This window comes from Filicampus tigris, chromosome 19, assembly GCF_054856515.1.
Source record: "Filicampus tigris isolate MCC_2025a chromosome 19, RoL_Ftig_1.0, whole genome shotgun sequence".
Taxonomy (NCBI): Eukaryota; Metazoa; Chordata; class Actinopteri; order Syngnathiformes; family Syngnathidae; genus Filicampus; species Filicampus tigris.
The window spans coordinates 742,596-761,312 of record NC_141235.1 but is presented as its reverse complement, the minus strand read 5'-3'; the positions used below and the strand labels follow the sequence as shown (position 1 = coordinate 761,312).

Genomic DNA, 18,717 nt, shown 5'->3' with positions numbered 1-18,717 from the left:
GGATGGTTGTTTTTGAAATATTCCGAAAAGATGTTGTTGAGTTGTTACCACACAACACGTATTGGGTTTTTTTCTTCCAAGAAATCAAACGCTGTCAAACGAGGTCCTCTAGTCCCAATTTTGTGACCATTTCCTCTCTTGTTTTCCAAAGCTACTTTTAGCCAAATATTCCTTGGAAAACACGTCCGTCCGCAAGTGGCAAAATGTCAGCGGCGCCGGCGTTGCTACTCACAGCGGGAAGGCGAGCGGAGAATTCCTAAGGCAGCGCGTCGAGCTCCCGAGCGGACTGGCGGAGCATCTCGGCACGCCGCAGCGATGTGGCGCTCGCCGCCCGCCGCGCGCGCGCGCCACCCTCGTCCGACGCCCGCTGGCCAGGCGCGCGGTCGCGCCGACGCAAACGGCGGCAGGTGAGCGACAGATGTCGGACGACGAGACTGGAGCCTGGACGAGCGCCGCCTTTCATATCACGCGCACGCGAGCATGCAGTGAGGAGGGGCAGAGGCAGCCGAGTAGAAGAATCGAGAGTGAGGATGAGGAGGAAATGATGATGAAGAGGGAGACGAAGCATGCCAGAGGACCGGGAAAAAACAAAGAAACATCGGACAGGAAAAGTGTGAGGTCAATCGGAAAGGAAAACTCAGCTCAGGTCAGAAGAGGAGAGGAGAAAACATGATGAGACGCGTCGCCGACACTTTGCTGAGCTGAACTCCGATTTCCACCACCGAGATGAGTTGAAATGCCGCAAACTCCTTTTGTGTCACATGATTTGGGTGAAAACGCTCTAGCATTAATGAGCCATGTCCCTTTAAGGGGTGTGGCCTCCTGATTTCGTTTTTGTGTGCGTCCCATTCAATAAACAGCTACGGGCCTCCTCAGTGGGGCACCGATACACTTATTCTTCACAGAGGATAAAGAATACATGCATGCCTGAGAGTTTTGTCGTGGTCTGTCTGCGCACACACACACACACACACACGTTGTATGATGAAGATATGCGCGTCGTAGTCGAGAGCCAGCTGCCATGTTTGAATATATGCAAAAGTGCAGCATCACTTCCCTCTGAAGATGTTGTTTTTCTGGCAAGTGTAATCAACGGCTTCATCCAATCAAGTGGCCACTCGGGCTTTTTCGTCCTCTTCTAATTAAAAAGCAGCGGACACCATTTCACGCCTGCCTCAGGCTGCTACTCAACATTGCTGATGAAATCCATCTATCGGTGGAACATTTTCCATGGCATCACCTCCCACCCCCCTAAAAAATGCTGTTTGCAACTTCAATGTTTTTGCCGAATGGATTTGTTCTTTTCGCTATGGCCCAAAATCTGTGGCAAATTCGTCTGGCCTTTTGCAGATCTTGCGAGCGCGTGACGCGGCACGTTCGAATCCTGCGAGCAGTTTGAACACTTTTCAGAACTCATTTCAATTTAGCCACTTCCTGATCTCTTCCCATGCCTGCAAAGTCGCCAACTTTGCAAATGCCGTTCATTTAGCCACGCCCGAGACGCGCGAGCATCTTCACGTTGCCGCGCGGCGGGCGGGCAAAGCCTCCCGAGCGGTGCGGCGATGCAAACAATGCGGACGGCAAACAGCTTCCCGCCCGCCTCCTCGGCTGAGGACGTGAAGAGCGAGCGGCGCAAGCTGATTGGCTACGCTGTTTCCATGACTCCCATTGAAAGCGACAGGTAAGCACACACCACTGGGGGGGGCCAAAAGACGTTTCAACAGCAATATTTGAAGAAATACAGAAACTGTAAAAGCCCTTCTAAGAAAATGGATGAAACGGCAGTTTCATATAACCGTTTCTTGTTACGCATTTTCATTCTGTCCCTTGTTGAAATAAAGAGAAAAGGCCACTGAATTGTTCCAGCCTATCACATAAAAAAAGCGACAAGTTTGCAATGTGTTTTTTTTTTTTTTCACTCTCTAATAATCTCATAAAATGTCCTTTGTAAAAAAACATGCTGCAAGGACACAATTAAAGCGATTTGAACCGCATTTGTCACACTTTGCATCAATTCAAATGCGTAATGCCTTTGGCGCCGCTCCTTCCGCTGTGCACACCTCGGCCACCCGGGGGCACGTTGTTCACGACTACTATTAATCAATCTTGGAAGAGGATAAATAACAGAACAAAACTGAGCGCTACATTGTGCCCCCCAAAAATATTGCACATTCATTCCTATGGGAAACATCATTTTGCTTTTGCCATCATCGCTTTTAGTCAGACTTTCTGCAACTGATTCCTCACCTAAATCGCTATTCCACTCCATCGGGATATGACATTTTGACCACGTCGCACAGCGCAACGCGAGTCGCTCACAATGAGCCGCAATATAGCCGGGAAACGAACACACACGTACACGCGCAAACAGAATTCCAAGCATCTCGGTACTCGTTCCCGACAGCGTGCGATGCGGTCGACAAGTCACGATTCCGCAGTAAAGCCCGAGTCGACCAAACTTTAATGGACAGCCCAGCGTGTGTGTGTGCGTGCGTGCGTGCGCGCGCGAGTGGGAGGTTTTTGAAGCAGCACTTTTGGGAGCACGCAACAGCGAGGAAATGACTCACATCAATCAAAGAAGGTGGCATTAGCGCCTCCCCGGGTGTCGCACGGCTCCGACGCCGAGCAAATGTCACAACGCCGCGCCGACTGGCGCTCGGGGCCATCCGGAGAAGCCGCGCCCGCTCAAGGAGCGCTAATGGCCCCCGAAAGCTCACGAGCGTGGCCGCGCCCTCCACGCGCAGCGGCGAGACTCGCCAACGCCACCAAAGCAGCAGGAAGACCAAAGCGAGCGTTTGTCCTCGAGGACACGCAATTAGCCATCATCGGGACGGGTGCAAAGTCCAAAGTGCTGGCTGCGGCGGGAAATGAAAATCACACGCAGACTGATCATCGGGCTAGTTAGCGTTGCGGTAGCGCTCATGTGAACAACATCGAGTGTTTGGAGCATCACATTTTTGCACGCGTCGATGACGATTTTGTCTCGAACCGAGCCGAGTTGTCCAAATCGTAGCTGACGTTTCTTCACGCAGCGTGAAGAAGAAAAAGGCACAAAACACCCTAATCGAGATGAAAAAGGGAACAAAGGCGCAGTTTGACGCGTTGACTCAAACGTTACAACACTCCAGCCCCTGTACCTTGCGTTCCATCCATCGCCATGGCAACAAGTAGCCAGAGGCGATATTAGACTTAATGGCTACCTTGGGCCCCCCTGCGTGTGTTGTGAGGATCGTGGAGTGTGGCTGCCAGCGAGTGCGATTGTCAAGCGCCGTTTAGGCGAGGAAAGGAGTAAATTTATTAACAAAAAACAAAAGAAAAGCTGAGCTGTTGCTGCCAATGGCGTCGCTGTGGCGTCAATACGTGCACTCAGCCAAATGCCGACGACATTGCCGCCAGACTCATTTCATGACCTATATCTTTGCTACTGTAACAACGAAAATTTCCCCACTGTGGGATCAATAAAGGCATTCTTATTATCTTATCTTCATCCCGCGTGTCATCGAGTTTGCCTCGTGACTGGACGTACTTGGACACGCGATTAGGGACACGGGCACGGCAAGCCCCGTCGCTTATTTTGACACATTGTCATTGCCAAGAGTTCTGGAATAGTTGCCGCATATATTGATTTATCTCATTGAGTATGTGGATATTCAAAATACATTGAAGCATTTTGTATTTGTTGAAGGGGTGGGTGACGATATCGATTAATCGATGCATTGCAAATTTTGCCCTCCCGAATCAATGCTGATTTAGCAAATGCTCTGAGTCGATGCGCCCCCTGGCCAATGGGGGGCGCTTTGCGTGCGATTCAAAATGGGTAATGAATCTTTGAAACTCGTATTTGCAGATTTCTACTTTTTCGCATTTCAATCGACGTCAAACTGAATCGCGACCTAAAGAATCGAAATGGAACTGCCCGGCGGTAACCAATCCAGTCGGACTCTCGGCCCGAGTCAGCTGGGCTGGGCTCACCCTCAAGCCGGGCTGACTGGCGGAAGCGCCCGCGTGTCCCAAAGAAGGGGGGAGTTGTCACGTCATCGAGCCGGGACTTACTTCTTTCTGGAGTCGTATCTACTCGGCGTTGCCAGACTCTGCACAAGAGACACAACGGAGAAAGACGGCATCAGAAGGGGTGACGCCGCGTTGGTCACATCACATTTGCCCCAGGTTCGCCACGCTTTGGAAAAGTCCCGGTTTCAAAATCAGCCGTAGCGGTCGAGGCTAGCGCGGCTCCTTCGAGAAACCATCTCGTATTTATGAGCGAGCCACCCAATTTCACGCCAACGCAAATACGCGGACTTCAAATGAACCTTTGCAACCAGCTGCCAGAATGACAACAACGAATGGAAGAAATGCTGCAGACTTACTCGGGAGGCAGATAACCAGCTAACTAGCATGGCCAACAATAGTTGCCTTCTGCGCATTTCCGGAGTTGGATTAAATTGAAAAAAAAAAGTGTGTTTTTCGTCCGTTACTGATGTACCTACGCAGCGTGTCCAAACTGATTGTTCACCGGATGATGACTGCGATGGAGGTGTTTTGCCGGTCCAAATTTTGCTCCGTCCGACCAATCTGAGGACAGAGAAATGCTCAATGCTGACGAGCCGGCACTCGGGCCCCGGTCGGCCGCATTTGAAACGACGTTGGCGTTGCTGACGGCGAAGGCCCCTGGGCAGATTACATGCGCACAGCAACACAAACAGCCTGAAATGGGATCGGGCGAAGAAGGAATGCAACATCCGCATAGACGCGCAGGCTGCAGCGCAAGTGTAGCAAAAGAAGAAGCGACGACAATTTCACTGAGGTTGTCAATGCAGAGCGGCACTTCTCACGGCCTTTCTCGCCTTCCCTCACAAAAACGCATCAATGGCGCCCACACGTTCATTGACCATTCCGTCAGTAAGAAGTAGGTCAGAGAGCGTTGGGTTGATTCCGAATAATGTGGACCACATACACCAAGTGAAAAGTGCGAGAGGTCAAGTGGGACATCGCACGGTTGCCGTGGCGACAGAGGATGACAGTGTGTGCAAAAGAACATGATGCACAACACAGCCCGTGCAGACTCAACCTCCGAATGGCTTCACAGCAGCACTCGGGAGAGCGCCGGGTGACAAATTCAACGCCGCAACATCAGGAAGTGTCACTCGGCTACACGAGGAGGACGCAACGCCGCACGTCGACATTTGACGCACTCAAAGGCAGCCGTCAAAAGCAGGACGGTCAGGGAGGGACTCGTCATGGTTATTTATTATTGGAACTCGTAATGACTTTTCTTTGTCCACTAAGGACTCAATGTGGTTCTTTTTTTTTTGGGGGGGGGGGGGGGGGGGGTGTTTTGGCCACTAGGTGGCAGCGCACGAACACTGTACAATTTTGAGAGAAAAAGAGAAAACGGGAAGCCTTTCAAGGTCAGCCTCATTTACTCTCATCTCGGTCCTCTAACATCCTGCGTTTTACCCCAGCAGAAATTGACGGCCGCCGCTTCATTTCGGAACGTGCGGCACAAGTTTGGCCACAATTCTTCATTCATACCGATAGGTGACAAGTTCAGTTTGGAAAGACTCGATCTTCTCACTCTCTCTTTCTCAATCTATAACTCTCAATCATAAGCGGTACAAAAAAACAGGCCTCGGGAGTATTTGAATGCGATGCAGGTTGAGTGAATTTGAAAATAGAGCCACCAGAGGGGTCGCAAAGTTGGCCACACGGAAGACACCAACTGTTGCTTTTGCCCACAATCTAAAAGCAGCATTTGGGGAACGCGCGAGGCTGCGCTGAGGACAAAATGGCCGAGGAGATGAGCGCCTTATTCACAATGATTGATGCAATTGTGGAGAAAGAACTTGCCGTCCTTGAACGTGTCTTCCAGACGGGACTTGCTCTCTGGCAGAACAAAGAACAAAAAAAAAAAAAAAAAAGGTGAGATGACTTTTGCGCCTCCTGTTCGCTTGACTCGGGTCAATTTGCCGGCGCGGCTGCCGAATGGTGATGAGCACGCCAGCGGGACGTTAGGACGGCGACGGACCGCCCGCCCGCCCGCCGACGCCCAGATGAGATTAGCGCTCGACCTGCAGGTGCCGATGAGCGGCCGCGCACAGGCGGCGCGCACACAACTCAAGCGCAGCGTCGCCCCGCGTGTTAAACGGTGATTTGCAGCCACTGCGCGACAAAATCGCCAGGCGTGCTGCGGGAAATGATCCAATTTCACTTGGTGGGTTCAAAATGAATTGCTCACAGTGAATCGGGATGGCGGTTGGCCGCGCACACATGAACACGCCAACACGGGTGTGGCTGCCACCATCGCAACCTGGGAACCAATGTCAGCAAAATCGCGCAAGAAAGACGTCAAAGTTGAAATCATACACTTGAGGCGAGTGCTGCGTGCATAGAAAACGAGGCGCCGGCCATTAAATTGCAGCAAACCTCCAACGCCAGTGACTACGAAACAGCTTGATGGTGTGTTTACATCGCAGATTTCCACAAGTGGGTCTGGAATTCACCCCCCCACACTTATAAATGGGGGTCCAATGAGAAAACAAGACGGTGGGCCTTAAAGTGAGCCAATGTAGCCAAGTGCCTCTCCCCATCATAGCTGCCAGAACCCCCCCCACTCATAGCACCTCCCCCTTGAGCTTGTCACTTCATCTTGCTAATTTGTCCCGTTAGTTTGAGGCTAAAGTGTTGTTGGCGGCGTCTTGCTGGCTTCATTAGCGCAGCAATGCGGCTGCCCGGGGGGGGGAGCAAAAAGGGGGCTCTGGCCTTGCGCAGGGGCGGCAATGCCATGCAAGGTCAATTGCAAAGCACCCCCACAAAGAAGGCCACCCCTGAAGGGTCTCTAAAGTCGGCGCCATCCTGAACTCATGTGAAACGTGCGCCTGTTGAGTTGACAGACACGCAAAGCTGCCATTGTGTTGCCAATGGCAACAGCTGCAAACGCAGCTTCAGTGCGCATTCGATTGTTTTGACGAGGCTGCCACAAGACCACAATTTGGAGTCAAGGAATCATCTTTTTCGGGCCAACTGAGTGATGGAGGGCCGATGATGGCTGAAGCGAAGGACGTTTAGAGGTGATTAAATATTCAACACGATGGTCCAATGAAACATTAAAAGCGGCTCAGGACACACGCGGCAGATCATTAGTTGGAAATGCGCCGCACTGCAGAGGATTTCTTTCTTTTGCGCCATGCCACCGCTGTTGACGCGGCGCTCTCGTCGCACGGAGAGAACAGCTCGTGTGCGCAAATCCCTCCTGCGCTGGCCGGATCAACTCGATTTCAGGTGAGCTCCCCCGAGGCTCAATTTTGTGCTTCAACGCCAGCGACAGGTCGATTTTCATCAGAGTCGGTTGCTCCTCTCAGGATGGAAAAATGAAGAATACAAGAACGGCGGCTGGCTGACGGTCGGACTTTGTCAACCTTCCACTCGACATGTCAAAAGATCCAGCACTGGCTGGGCAACAAGAAAAGCAGACCGACAGAGGAAGCGTCCTGCTCAAGGACCTGCAAGCAGAGGACAAGCTCGCCCCCTGGTGGAAGGCCTCAGACGATCGGATTGCAAAATCATTTCAGTACTTGCTGAAATGTGTTTGGGTTTTTTTAAAGAAAGAAAATAGCCCCCTTGTACAACATCAAAACGTCAGAGCATCATCATCCTCATTGAATAGAATGTAAAGAATTAAAGAGCTGCGCGTCATGCTTGATTAACTGCACAAATCATAACAATTGTTCCCACCGAGGGCTCGAATCTTGGCGCATTCGTCAAATGGCTCACTCGTGTCTCAAGGCGTCTTTTGGGCAAGCAAGCAGGCTGACATTCGGGTGGCAGCGCTGTTGACAAAATCGGGCCCAACAAACGTGGAGAAGGAGAAGATTCCCGCGTAGCTGCGGTAACCGGGTGACGCGCAGCCACAAAGTGGAAATCCAAAGACAAATATTGCGAGGGCAAGCGAGCCGGGAGGCTTCGGGGGGGATTTTCCATGCGGCGCGCGGGACCTTGAGGTCGCCGCGCTGCCTGCGTTGCCGGGAAGTCCGTTATTTAGTCAGTCAACAGGCCGCACGCTCACGTGACCCGAGAGCAGTTTGGGTGGTTAACTGCGTGACGCATCAGACGCGCTCACAATTATCCCGGCGGCCTCACCTGCTCACCGTATAGACGCTTTCCCAACAGGCCTACACAGTTCCCAGTTGTCCACTGAACATCCCGCCCTCGCCATTAGCGACCCATTGCAAATGCACCGAACACCCTTTTCAATTGGCAATAAAAAAGTTGAAAATGATAGAAAGCACAACAAAGCAAGCAAGTTGTTTGCTCCAAAAAGACAACTTTCACAAAACTTCAAACGCATTGCCCAACTCACAATTTTTGCCCGATTGAACTTGGAATTTGGAAATTTACACAACTTTTTTTTCCCCCCGCAGTGTTCAGCATTGGCTCAAAAGAGCTCCATTTGCTCCGGCGGACGAACCTTCAGCGAGTACACGAGCACGGCACACTCGTCCTCGTCACGCTCGTCAAAGTTATTTCGGGGCGATTCGGCAAATCTTACACGTGAGCGCAGCATCCTCCTCCTCCTCTTCATCATCCTCCTCTCATGAAAGACGCCACACGCTGATGACGGCGTTGGGGCAATTACGCCTCATTTTCTTCAAGCTCTTCACTTTTTCCTTCTCGGTCATACGATGGCTGCAATTACTGCCATTCAAGTCTGCCCTAATTGCAGCTTTTAGTGCGGCGGGTTCAGCAGCGCGGCCCGCCGTGCACATCGCGTACACAGACGGACGGCATCCACAACACATTTGGTTTTTTCTTTGAACATATTGACAGAAATATTGAATTTCCAGCACGACGCAGACGAAGAGGAAAAAGTGGACGGAGAAAGAAAATGGGCCAGCTAGCACTAGCTTGTTTTGGCTAATAGCACCGGTCCACATGGCCTTGTGATTAAAAGTTCATTTCAATTGAAATGTGAGGAGGTGCAACAATTTATCAACAACGTATCCATGATCAAGTTATTATCGATTCATTGTTTGGAGAAGACAAATCATCAAAAGATCAGAAAAAAATACAGCCTCTCAACAGTAATTTTTGGGGGGGGAGGGTGGTTGATATGGACAAAGTAACTGAATCATCATCAGTTTAAGCTTGTGCATTTTCTGCATTTGAAAGAATGTCCTGTTGGGACTGACGTCTACATTTTTTTTTTTGTTTAAATCCAATTCATCAATAAATCAAAAAGTAATAATAGACATAAAACTATTGTTAAAATAACAGTTAGTTGCTGCCCTAATAATGTATTTCCTTTTAACTTTTAATGTGATTTCCCTATACTTTACAAAAAAGCAAATGAAAATAACTGTTATTCCCCCCAGATATTTTTTGCATTAAATTTCATTTCTCCTGATAGCAAAAAAGCTTTGAAAATGTCCATTCTTCAAGGAAGCTAACGTGCTAAGAAGTTTTGGGAACGCGAGAGGAAGCCTGTCAGTTTTCTCCGGGCACTCAAACCCCGAAAATGCCAAGTGAGCGGCAGACGTGGCAGCCGCTCGCCCGCATGCGGTCTCTCGCGTTCTTTACCTGCGAGCGGGGTCATTGCAACAAAGCCTCATGTTAATCAACCTCATCATCCAAATGACTCAGAATGTTTTTCAACGCTCGCGGCACGTGTCAGCATCCTGATGGCAACAAAGTGGCCCTCATTCGGTCGCCCGGCAACAGCAGCCAAACACCTGAATGGACTTTTCGCACTAAGTGAACATGACATGAGACCTCAGCAGCGCTCCCAAAAAGTTGCCAGTGCGCTAAAAGCTTCTAATTGGCCGACAGGCTTCGCGCCCGTGACTCACAGCGACACAAATACGAGCGAGGCAAGGACGAGCGGGCGGGTCAGCAGGCGACTCGCGTTCACTCCATGTCGGCGTTATGCAAAGTCAAACAGAGAGCCGCACAGTACATGTGCAATGCTTCCGAATCTAACGTAAAGGCTTGAAAATGGTTAAAAAAAAAACGAAACAAGCTTTCCCCTCTTGAAGGCCGCGCTCAACTGTCACCTGTCGATCAATTAACCTGTCTCGGAAAAAATGGATGCTAGTACTTTGTCCGACATTGTTCTTATCATACGTCATGTTTGAGCGGCGGGAACCCGAATGCCTCGGGTGGCTACACGGCAAGGCTGCAAGCATTGCCGGCTAAACGTATGGATCGGCGCTTTTGCGAATAAAGGCGCTCCAAACTCACGTGGATGTTGCGCAGCTTCTTGCGTCCTCTCTCCAGTCGGCTCAGCAGCTTCAGATGGCGTTGCTCGGCGCCGGCCGGCCGCAGCAGTCGCTCGTCCACCGACAGCGTTTTCCTGACGGGCGGGCGCTCGCCGGCCACGCCCACCCGCTGGCCCCGAGCCAGTTCATCCGGGCCGTCCTCCTCCTCCTCCTCCTCCTCTTCGCCGGGGTCAGGTGATCGCAGGGAACCTGGGTGAGGGAAAGCCGAGACATCCCGGTGTCACCCGACACGCTCCGCACGCAATGAAGCTGATCTTGTTCTTACTCTAAACCAAACGCTAAGCAAAGCGGCGGGAATGAATTTAAAAAAAATAAAGATATAAAAACAGTTTGGGGAAATAACATTGTACAATGTTAGTGCAATAGATATATAGGCTGTGGGGATTGCTATATTGTCTGTCAACATGTGTTGCTGCATTGTTTGCGCTCAAATATCCACTGCTACGTCACCACAGAGGTGCTATGAATTAGCCTGTCTATGGCGTTTACTATTATGTGTTAGCATTAGGCTCGCAGACTTAAAGGCAAAGTTGTGTGCTTTTGAATTACGCAACATGTAATTCTCTTGTCGTGGGTTCAGTTGAATTCATGGTTTTTTCTTTTCTAATTAGATGATATACACTATTTTATGTTACACTTCGCTTAGTCAAAATCCACAAATACAGTCAAACATTTTCTTTTCCGGAAACTAAAAAAGGAATCAAGCACCAAATTAGTTGAACTCTAAATGCGATACATATTTTTTTTAACCTCATCTATGAATGAGGTGCAGTTTAAAAATCAACCGTGACCCTGGTGCCTAAAAGTTTCATCTTGTAACTTTTGAAAATCAACAACCAATTCACTCGTGTGGCGGCTAAAGATATTTTTCATGTTATTTGGAAGGAGCGTGCCGTGACGACTTTCAATGCAGGATGTTTGTCACATTGTGCCCCGACGGTAGCTTCAAGTTTCCACTGAGTCGGCATGCGCGCACGCGCGCGCGATCAGATGTCTGACGGCTGGGCTCGCATTAAAAGTGCACGAGGCGACTCGGTGACACGACAGCGGGAGGACGAGGACCTCGCTTTGCAACCAAACACCTTCTGTCAACTAGCATAGTCGACTATGTTGTACTTCATAAAAACATACGGCAAGAAAATGATTACAGAGAAAGTATAGGCCACATTTTTTTTGCTTTAACTCAAAGGACATTGTGCTGCTCCTTGTAGATACTCCTCAGTAGGCTGCAGGCATATGAGTCGTTCTTTGCAGAGGATAAAGAATACATACCTGTATTTATCGTGAGATGAGATAAGGATTTTAGAAGGACTTTTTGTAACTATAAACTTGTAATCCACTTCATAAAAATTCCTAAAATATGATTAGGGAGTAGAGAATGAGTTCAGCATTCCCACCACTGCCTTCATGCACTACTACCTATGCAATATAGTATTAAATATTATGTTGGGAATTAACACCTGATTCTCCTGGCCAAATAATCCTACTCATTTGGACTGTGTCACTATTTTCCACTCACTGTTCACTCTGCTCTGACTTTTTCCCAATTTTCCACTTCAAATGCTCAGGTAATCTGACAGAGCAGAGTGAACATCATTAAAATTTGTCTCCCTCTGTTGGACAAATAAGGAATACCACACAATTGCCCTTTATTATCAACAATTCCTCAACTGTATTGATACGTCTTGAGGGGGAATTGTCATTCCCTGAAAAACTAACTTTGTTGTTTTCATCCCCAATTTTATTTAACAACAGACCAATTGTTTAATTAGCTAATTGAATTTAAAAAAAAAAAAAAAATCAACACATTTCAACGAACAGAAAAACGATTAAATATGCCAGGACTCGTGAGTGGGCCGTATTTTGCTGACCACGAACCTAAATCATGTAAGCCCCCAAAAGAAACAAAAAAGCAAAAAAAGGCGTCAATCCAACTCTTGAGTGAAGTTTATCGCAAGATGCACGACAGGAAACTCATTAACGTTCCTCTGCCGGGTGGCGCTGACGAGGGTGGCGGCGTGATCAACACAGGAAGTCTCTCGACTTGATAAACAAAGCGTGTGCGCGCGCGCGCGTTTGGACTACACATTCTTCACTTGTCCACACATCCGCTTTCTCCCCACTGACCTTTAGCGCACCAAGAAAGGATGCACTACAGGGCCACACTGTTACCTCCACGCGCTTGACTGAAAGCAGCATCAAGATCTGGATTTTGGACTCCTCCCCTACTCCTAATCACCACATGCCCATTTTGATAAGTGGACCTAGGCAGCGCCTTAAATGGCCTCCGAAAATCCCTTTGTAGTGATTCGGGACTGGCCAAGGAGTGAATGATTCCCAATCATTGACCATTCACGACTGCCGGACCACAAGAGAGCAATTTTGATCAAGTGGACTTTTTCCGAAGATGTATAAAAAGCAGCATAAAAAGTTAAATACGGCTCAACTGTTTTACAGTCTTCTCATTTTGATGATTTATTCTTTTGTTAAAGTTTCATTTTGCACTGAAAACTCTTGATGTGTTTGTTAAAGTAGTGCAATAAAAATGCAGATGCAGTTTTCCCTAACCTCATGAATAATTGTGATGATTCAGCCCTGTTATAATATTGATGAAAATGGCGGCGACTGGGCCATAATCATGCAGCCCTACCACAGCGCCGTTTTGATCCAAAGGCATCAGCGGGGGCGGCGTCACGTCTCACCTGTCGACTTCCAGTGAAGTCCTCCGGGACTGGCGGCCAGGCGGCGGCGTTTCCTGATGCTGACGGCGGCGGCGGCATCGGGCGTGGACGAGAGGATGGGCAGCAACGGGGTCACCAGGAAGGGCGTCTCCTTGCCCAAGGACGGGGCCAGGAAGGCGGCGTCCCTCTCGGGAGTCCTGCCGGACGGTCAACGCGTCGCATTATTGCCCACACGCTTCACAGAGCACATTTACGTCATGACATCATCGACACAGCGAATAGATTTCATACGGCTCACATCCTATTTACTTTTGATGAAACTCGTATGGAGTCTATTGCCGAGATATTTCATGTCTACACGCCCTTCGTGTACCACGTTTGCATCATATTTGATACAGCTACGACTGTTTTGCTTTTGTGACACCTCAAAAGCAACAAAAACAAGAGTGAGGACGGATGGGATTTTGATAGTAAAAGAATTATTTCTTGAAAAATATGAACTCGGAAATAAAACCATGAGAGATGCTGAGTGACGTGAGCTGACCATCAGCGGCTTTGCCGTTGACCGCATCATCTTTTCTCACAATCAGGAGTCACGACGCGCTTGCTTCCCGCAAGCATGACACGTGGCGCACTCTGGTTCCACATCCTCAGTTGGAGAGTGAGGTGACGCGTCGCCATTTCTCTCCCCCATAATCGAGGTGACGAGCCGTGCTGATTTCAAACCCGATGTGTTGCCATCTACTGGCTTCTGTTTGACATTACCACGACGTCGACTTTTGAATTGGGCAAGACCCACTTCGGCGCCTACACTTTGAGAAACGTACTTGACGAATATCCGGCAGCGGCAGTAGACGCTTGGATTCCAGTTGACGATAATAAACATGAGCTAATATTCTGCAGGCTTGGTAATGCGCTGCCCCCTACTGGCTGGCAGTGTAAAGTGGGTGAGATCGTTTGGACAAGAGTCCTGAGTCGTCCCCGGATTTCAACTCTTCATGTAAGCGAGAGCTTTTGGACAATGGCATGCTTCCATCTTTGTGGGAAGCGTTTGGGGGACTTCCTTTTTTTTTCTAATTCCCAAAGCAAGCCCCATCAAGGCTTTGGATGAATTGGAGCTTTCTGACCTCAAAATGCTGTTGGAGACAAATTCCCACAGACGCAGTCCAAAAGGCTTCCCAGAGGAGGGAAAGTCCACTGGCCTGTGGCATCAAGTTTCGGTGGGACTTGTACGGAAGCCCGAAGACGACGTCAACGTTGATCGCCATCGCTTTTATTTTGCAAACCACTCGCAACAAAGAGACACTATACAAAGGCCCATTTTGATCGTTTTAACCCTCACTTGCTCTTTAAACACACAAAAATGCGTGAGAACATATTCTACAGTAAAAAGTCATTTAAAAAAAACAACAATATTTTGCAGGTTAGCGTTCAGGCTCCCACTAGATCCCGTTTTTCACATCGATATTTTTTGTATTGGTATTATTGTTTGAAAAAGTCCCATCAATGTTTATCTGATTACTCGAATCATTGTGGGGAAAATCAATGGAATGGTTGATTCTAAAACTATTCGTCGGCTTAGTGGACAGCAAAGAAAAGAAGCGTCTCCCGCGCTTGCTCATACCTGGCGTCGGAGACGAAGTAGCTGCGACTTCGCCACGAGCGCCGTTCGCAACCGCCCTTTTTTTTCCGGCGCAGGACAAAGTCCAGCAGCTCGGTCCAAGCCAACATGCTGTTGGTCGTACAGCCGGGCAAGTCAAAAAGTCCCAAAAGTCGCCGCCTGGAAAGCAAACGATTCCTTCCGGAGGGGCCATCAAGATGTTGGCTGACACGGCGCAACAAGAACCGAGCGTCGGAGTGCCGGCCTGCCCATATGCCGCTTATCAAGGGCGGCCCATCGGCCCTTTGTGCCACTCTGAAAAGAAAGCAGGCAAACGAGCCTGGTTTTGCCTTTCAACGACACTCGACTTCATCGCCGCACACAAAACGTTATGGGCCACGCTTGATTCTGTTCAATGTCCACACGGATGGAAACGTGCCAAAATCAAAGCAACAATTCGATTATATATCCCGGTGTAGACACCCGAAAAACTGCTGAGTGAAAAATAATCTACAAAAGAACAATTTGGGTCAAAAACTAGACCGGCCCGCTACTTGGGACAATTTGGCTCGATTTTGGGTTGTTCAACCAATTTTGGGGGTTATTTCTGTACCCCAAAACAAAAATGGTACAAAACAGGATGAAGGAAGGGAGCCGCCGGTTCAATTTTGACAATTGTCGGTACTCACGAGGCCCCAACCACAAACAGCATCCAACTCTTTTGTGTGCGCGTGCGCTTGTGTTACCTGTCAGCTGTGCCGGCATCGCTGCAGGTGGAGCGTCGGCAGTTGGAGGCGCAGGACGATGACGAGGAGGAGGAGGAGGCGCGGGCGGAGTCCAAGAGTCTGGGCAGCAGGAGCGAGGAGGGCATGCACAGCCACGTCTCCAGGTCCGAGAACTTGGAGCAGCTCAGCATCTCCAAAACGCTGCGAGAGGAGTGCCCGTTTGCTCAACGGTATCCATGGCAACAACGACAAAAGTGCTCAAAAGGCTCTTTGAGCTTCAACAGAAGTAGAGAAACCGGACCGACTCGACTCTTTCGAGCAAAGTAGCAAAGTGACAGACTCTGAAATGGACTCCGCTCATTGCCAGGCCTTTCCCAAAGCAAAGTTGCCCGTATTGCCAACCCTTTTGGAGAATTCTGACTGCTCCTTCAATAAAGTGACAACAGAAGCGTCAAACCCACCCAAAGAAAGAGCAGAGTCTCTTCTTTTTTTCCTGAGTCTTTAGTAATCAGTGAGGTGGTGTCACTAAAAAGAGCGGCTTTTTACACGGGTTCGCCATTCGCACCATCTTTTCTCCCACGTGAGCCTAATGCAAACTCTTTTCTGTTGATAGCACTGATGTGAGGTGCCTCGACTTGTCCCAATTCCAACACGTTGCCACTTTTCTCCCTGATTATCAACGTGTCCAGCAGAGATTGTCTCGCCCAATATTTATCTTCTACTCAAACGCGGTGCTGATCTCAAATACAGAGCGACGTAACGCCGCCATCCCAAGGGATCTACTACCTCCCGTTACTGGTAAATAGAAGCATCCCGAGCCCCTTCATGACATCTGGGCAGTCTACCTCTCCTCTCTCGTTGCCTGGACGTCGTCATCTTTGTCGTCGGGCGCTTGGAAGACGCGGGAGATGCGCGAGTCTCGCGAGGACAACAGCACACAGGAATTCTCAGAATCCACAGACATCTTCAGCCATATCTGCACGGGAAGACCGGCAGAGAGACAGCGGTTAGCCGCAGCTAGTTTGTACTGGCACATTAGTACTGCCCTTGTCGATTTAAAAAAATAATAATAATGGACTGAGCGCTTCAAAAGCCTCTAAAACTCCTCTAAAAAAGTTTAAGGGAAAGCTCGGCAAACCTGTAACAAACTTTCAGAGTGAGGTTTGTTGTTGCCCTCCGGTAGCTTTTGGGGAGGGGGGTGGGGGCGCGTTGTTGGCATGGGAATGTCAAGTGTAAAGTTGACCCCACATTTGTACAGTTACAATTTTTACATAGTCTGTTCAAACCATTAGGCGTCGGACTAATAACACTGGTCAACAGAAAATTTTCAGAGATGTGTACTTCAATCCATTTAGGTTACTGATTTCAAAAATCAAAAGCCTGGACAATACGGACTCTTTTATAATTTATTTTTTGACACTGCAGAAAATCTTTTCTTTAATTCAGAAATATTAATCGATGCATTACATCTGTTATTGTTATTATCATAAAAAGCTCATGTGATAAGGAAATTTTAAGCCTATGTTTGGAATCAGCACAAAAAAAGATCTAGAAAAGCTTACTTGAATCACTGATTGAAAAAAAAATGAACAAAATTGTGAACCAGTGTAAGTCTAGCATGGGACGTAATCACGTGAAATGACATGATACCACGAATTTGGCAAGCTCGACGCGCCAAGACAAACTCTAACATACATTTGTCGTGGCTCTGTGTTTTTTTCTTTTCCACAGTTTCAACTGACTTTCCCATCGTTTTGTCAAACAATTTGACGTAAGCCGGCATGTGACGTAACGACGCGAAATGACGTAACAGCGGCGTGAAACGACGTGCTACAGTTCTGCCAAGTTTGACTGCCGCGTACGAGCCAGCCAAACGCGTCACAATTACCGTCGAAGCTCTTTGGACATTCTTCTTGTCGAACGTTTCGGCAAGATTGGACCTGAAACGCCGACGTTGTAGCGAGCGAGCGAGCGCTTCGCCCCCTGAAATGAAAGGAAGAGCTTGTTGCTTACCGTCTTGCGGCGTCCTTTGGTCGGCGTCCCCTGCAGTGTGGCTCGGCCTCGTTTTGCCGGAGCTGCAACATCTGCTGCGCCTGGGCTGTAGCCTGCTAACGTGTCTTTTGTCCTGGCCCGAGTAAAACATCCCCAAAATTAGGGAGCAGGCTCACATTTCATTGCGGTATCTCCGCCGCACGAAGGCCCAGGCCGCCCCAGTTGGGCCAACAACATCTGGGGGCCCGCGGCCGCGATCCCACACGGCGGCGACGCGCACTCGTCGGGCGCGCGGCCAGCCTAGCAAACCGCCGGCCAGTCAAACAGCCCAAAATGTAAACTTGTACCGCTTCAAGACTTCAAGTCGAACTTTATGTGAAGCAATGGCGGGGGAGGCTGAAAGGGAACGAGAAAAAGGACATATGCGAGGGAGGACTGAAGGAGGGAAGGACGCGGAGAGGGACACTTGACGCAAAGGGAAAAGTGGCAGCAGTGAATGGAGTGGAAAACAAAATGAAATATTAGGAGCGGAAAGTGAATAAAATCAGAAATGTGGAGGAATTTAAGGAATACGTTAGGAAGGAGGTTAAGGAGTGTCTCGATAGTCAGTTGCTTTGAAGCTGTAAGAAGGAGGGGGCAACCTAAAAAAAAAGTGTTCAGCATGACAGATAAGAGCAGACAGGAAGGACGCACACACACACTTTGGCCAAATCGCATTAGTGCAGTACTTCTGTCGTAGCTATGAAGTTAAATGGTCCCGGTTTTGACTTGACCCGCTTAAGACATGCAGCATTATAAAGATCACGAAGAACAATAAAAGAGCATCCTCAAAACTCCTGTCATAGTTGTGATTCCCACACTGCAGAGTTGTTGAAGTTTGAAGGTTGACCATGACTGTAACATCAATGCTAATTTTCGTTAGTCTGCCGGTGGCAATTCCACATCGTTAGCATTAAGATGGCTCATCTCCGGAAATGCCGGGTTTAACATTTCGTGTTTAACTATACTGTATGTATAGTGACCACCTGGGATCGAGTCAGACCGTGAATAGTGAAATTTCAGAAAACACCTGCTGCATTTACCCTTTTATAAATGCAAACACTCGGGCAATTAGTATAATAAGCAGCTGCTTAGGTTAAAAAATGGTGGATGAAAAACTGTTTCTGCAAAATTGAATAAATCTGTTGCTTCGACTAGTCATGACTATTTATTAATAATATTCAGAATGAAAATTCCGAACCATTCTAAATGTAATTGTCACTAGTCACAAAGACATTGTCGACATATTCAATGTTAATTAAGCCAAGGAAAGTTTTTAAATGGTCACGCTAATAACATAACTGCCTAACTCAATTTTTTTGCCAAAGTCAGATGTTTGCAGGAAATGACTCTCCATAATCCAATGCAGATGTTACAAAAATGCCTGTCACAAAGACAAAAAAAGGAGC

The 18,717-nt window shown here is 48.6% G+C and overlaps 1 protein-coding gene across 1 annotated transcript in view; it reads right to left on the bottom strand.

Moving 5' to 3' along the window:
* ankfn1a (ankyrin repeat and fibronectin type III domain containing 1a) overlaps nucleotides 1-18,717 on the bottom strand; it is a 38,568-nt gene that overhangs the window by 15,955 nt on the left and 3,896 nt on the right. Inside the window, 6 exon segments of the mRNA XM_086016369.1 lie at nucleotides 4,054-4,091; nucleotides 10,234-10,460; nucleotides 12,974-13,149; nucleotides 15,299-15,478; nucleotides 16,123-16,253; nucleotides 17,166-17,260. Coding sequence (XP_085872495.1) covers nucleotides 4,054-4,091; nucleotides 10,234-10,460; nucleotides 12,974-13,149; nucleotides 15,299-15,478; nucleotides 16,123-16,253; nucleotides 17,166-17,260 — 847 coding nt within the window.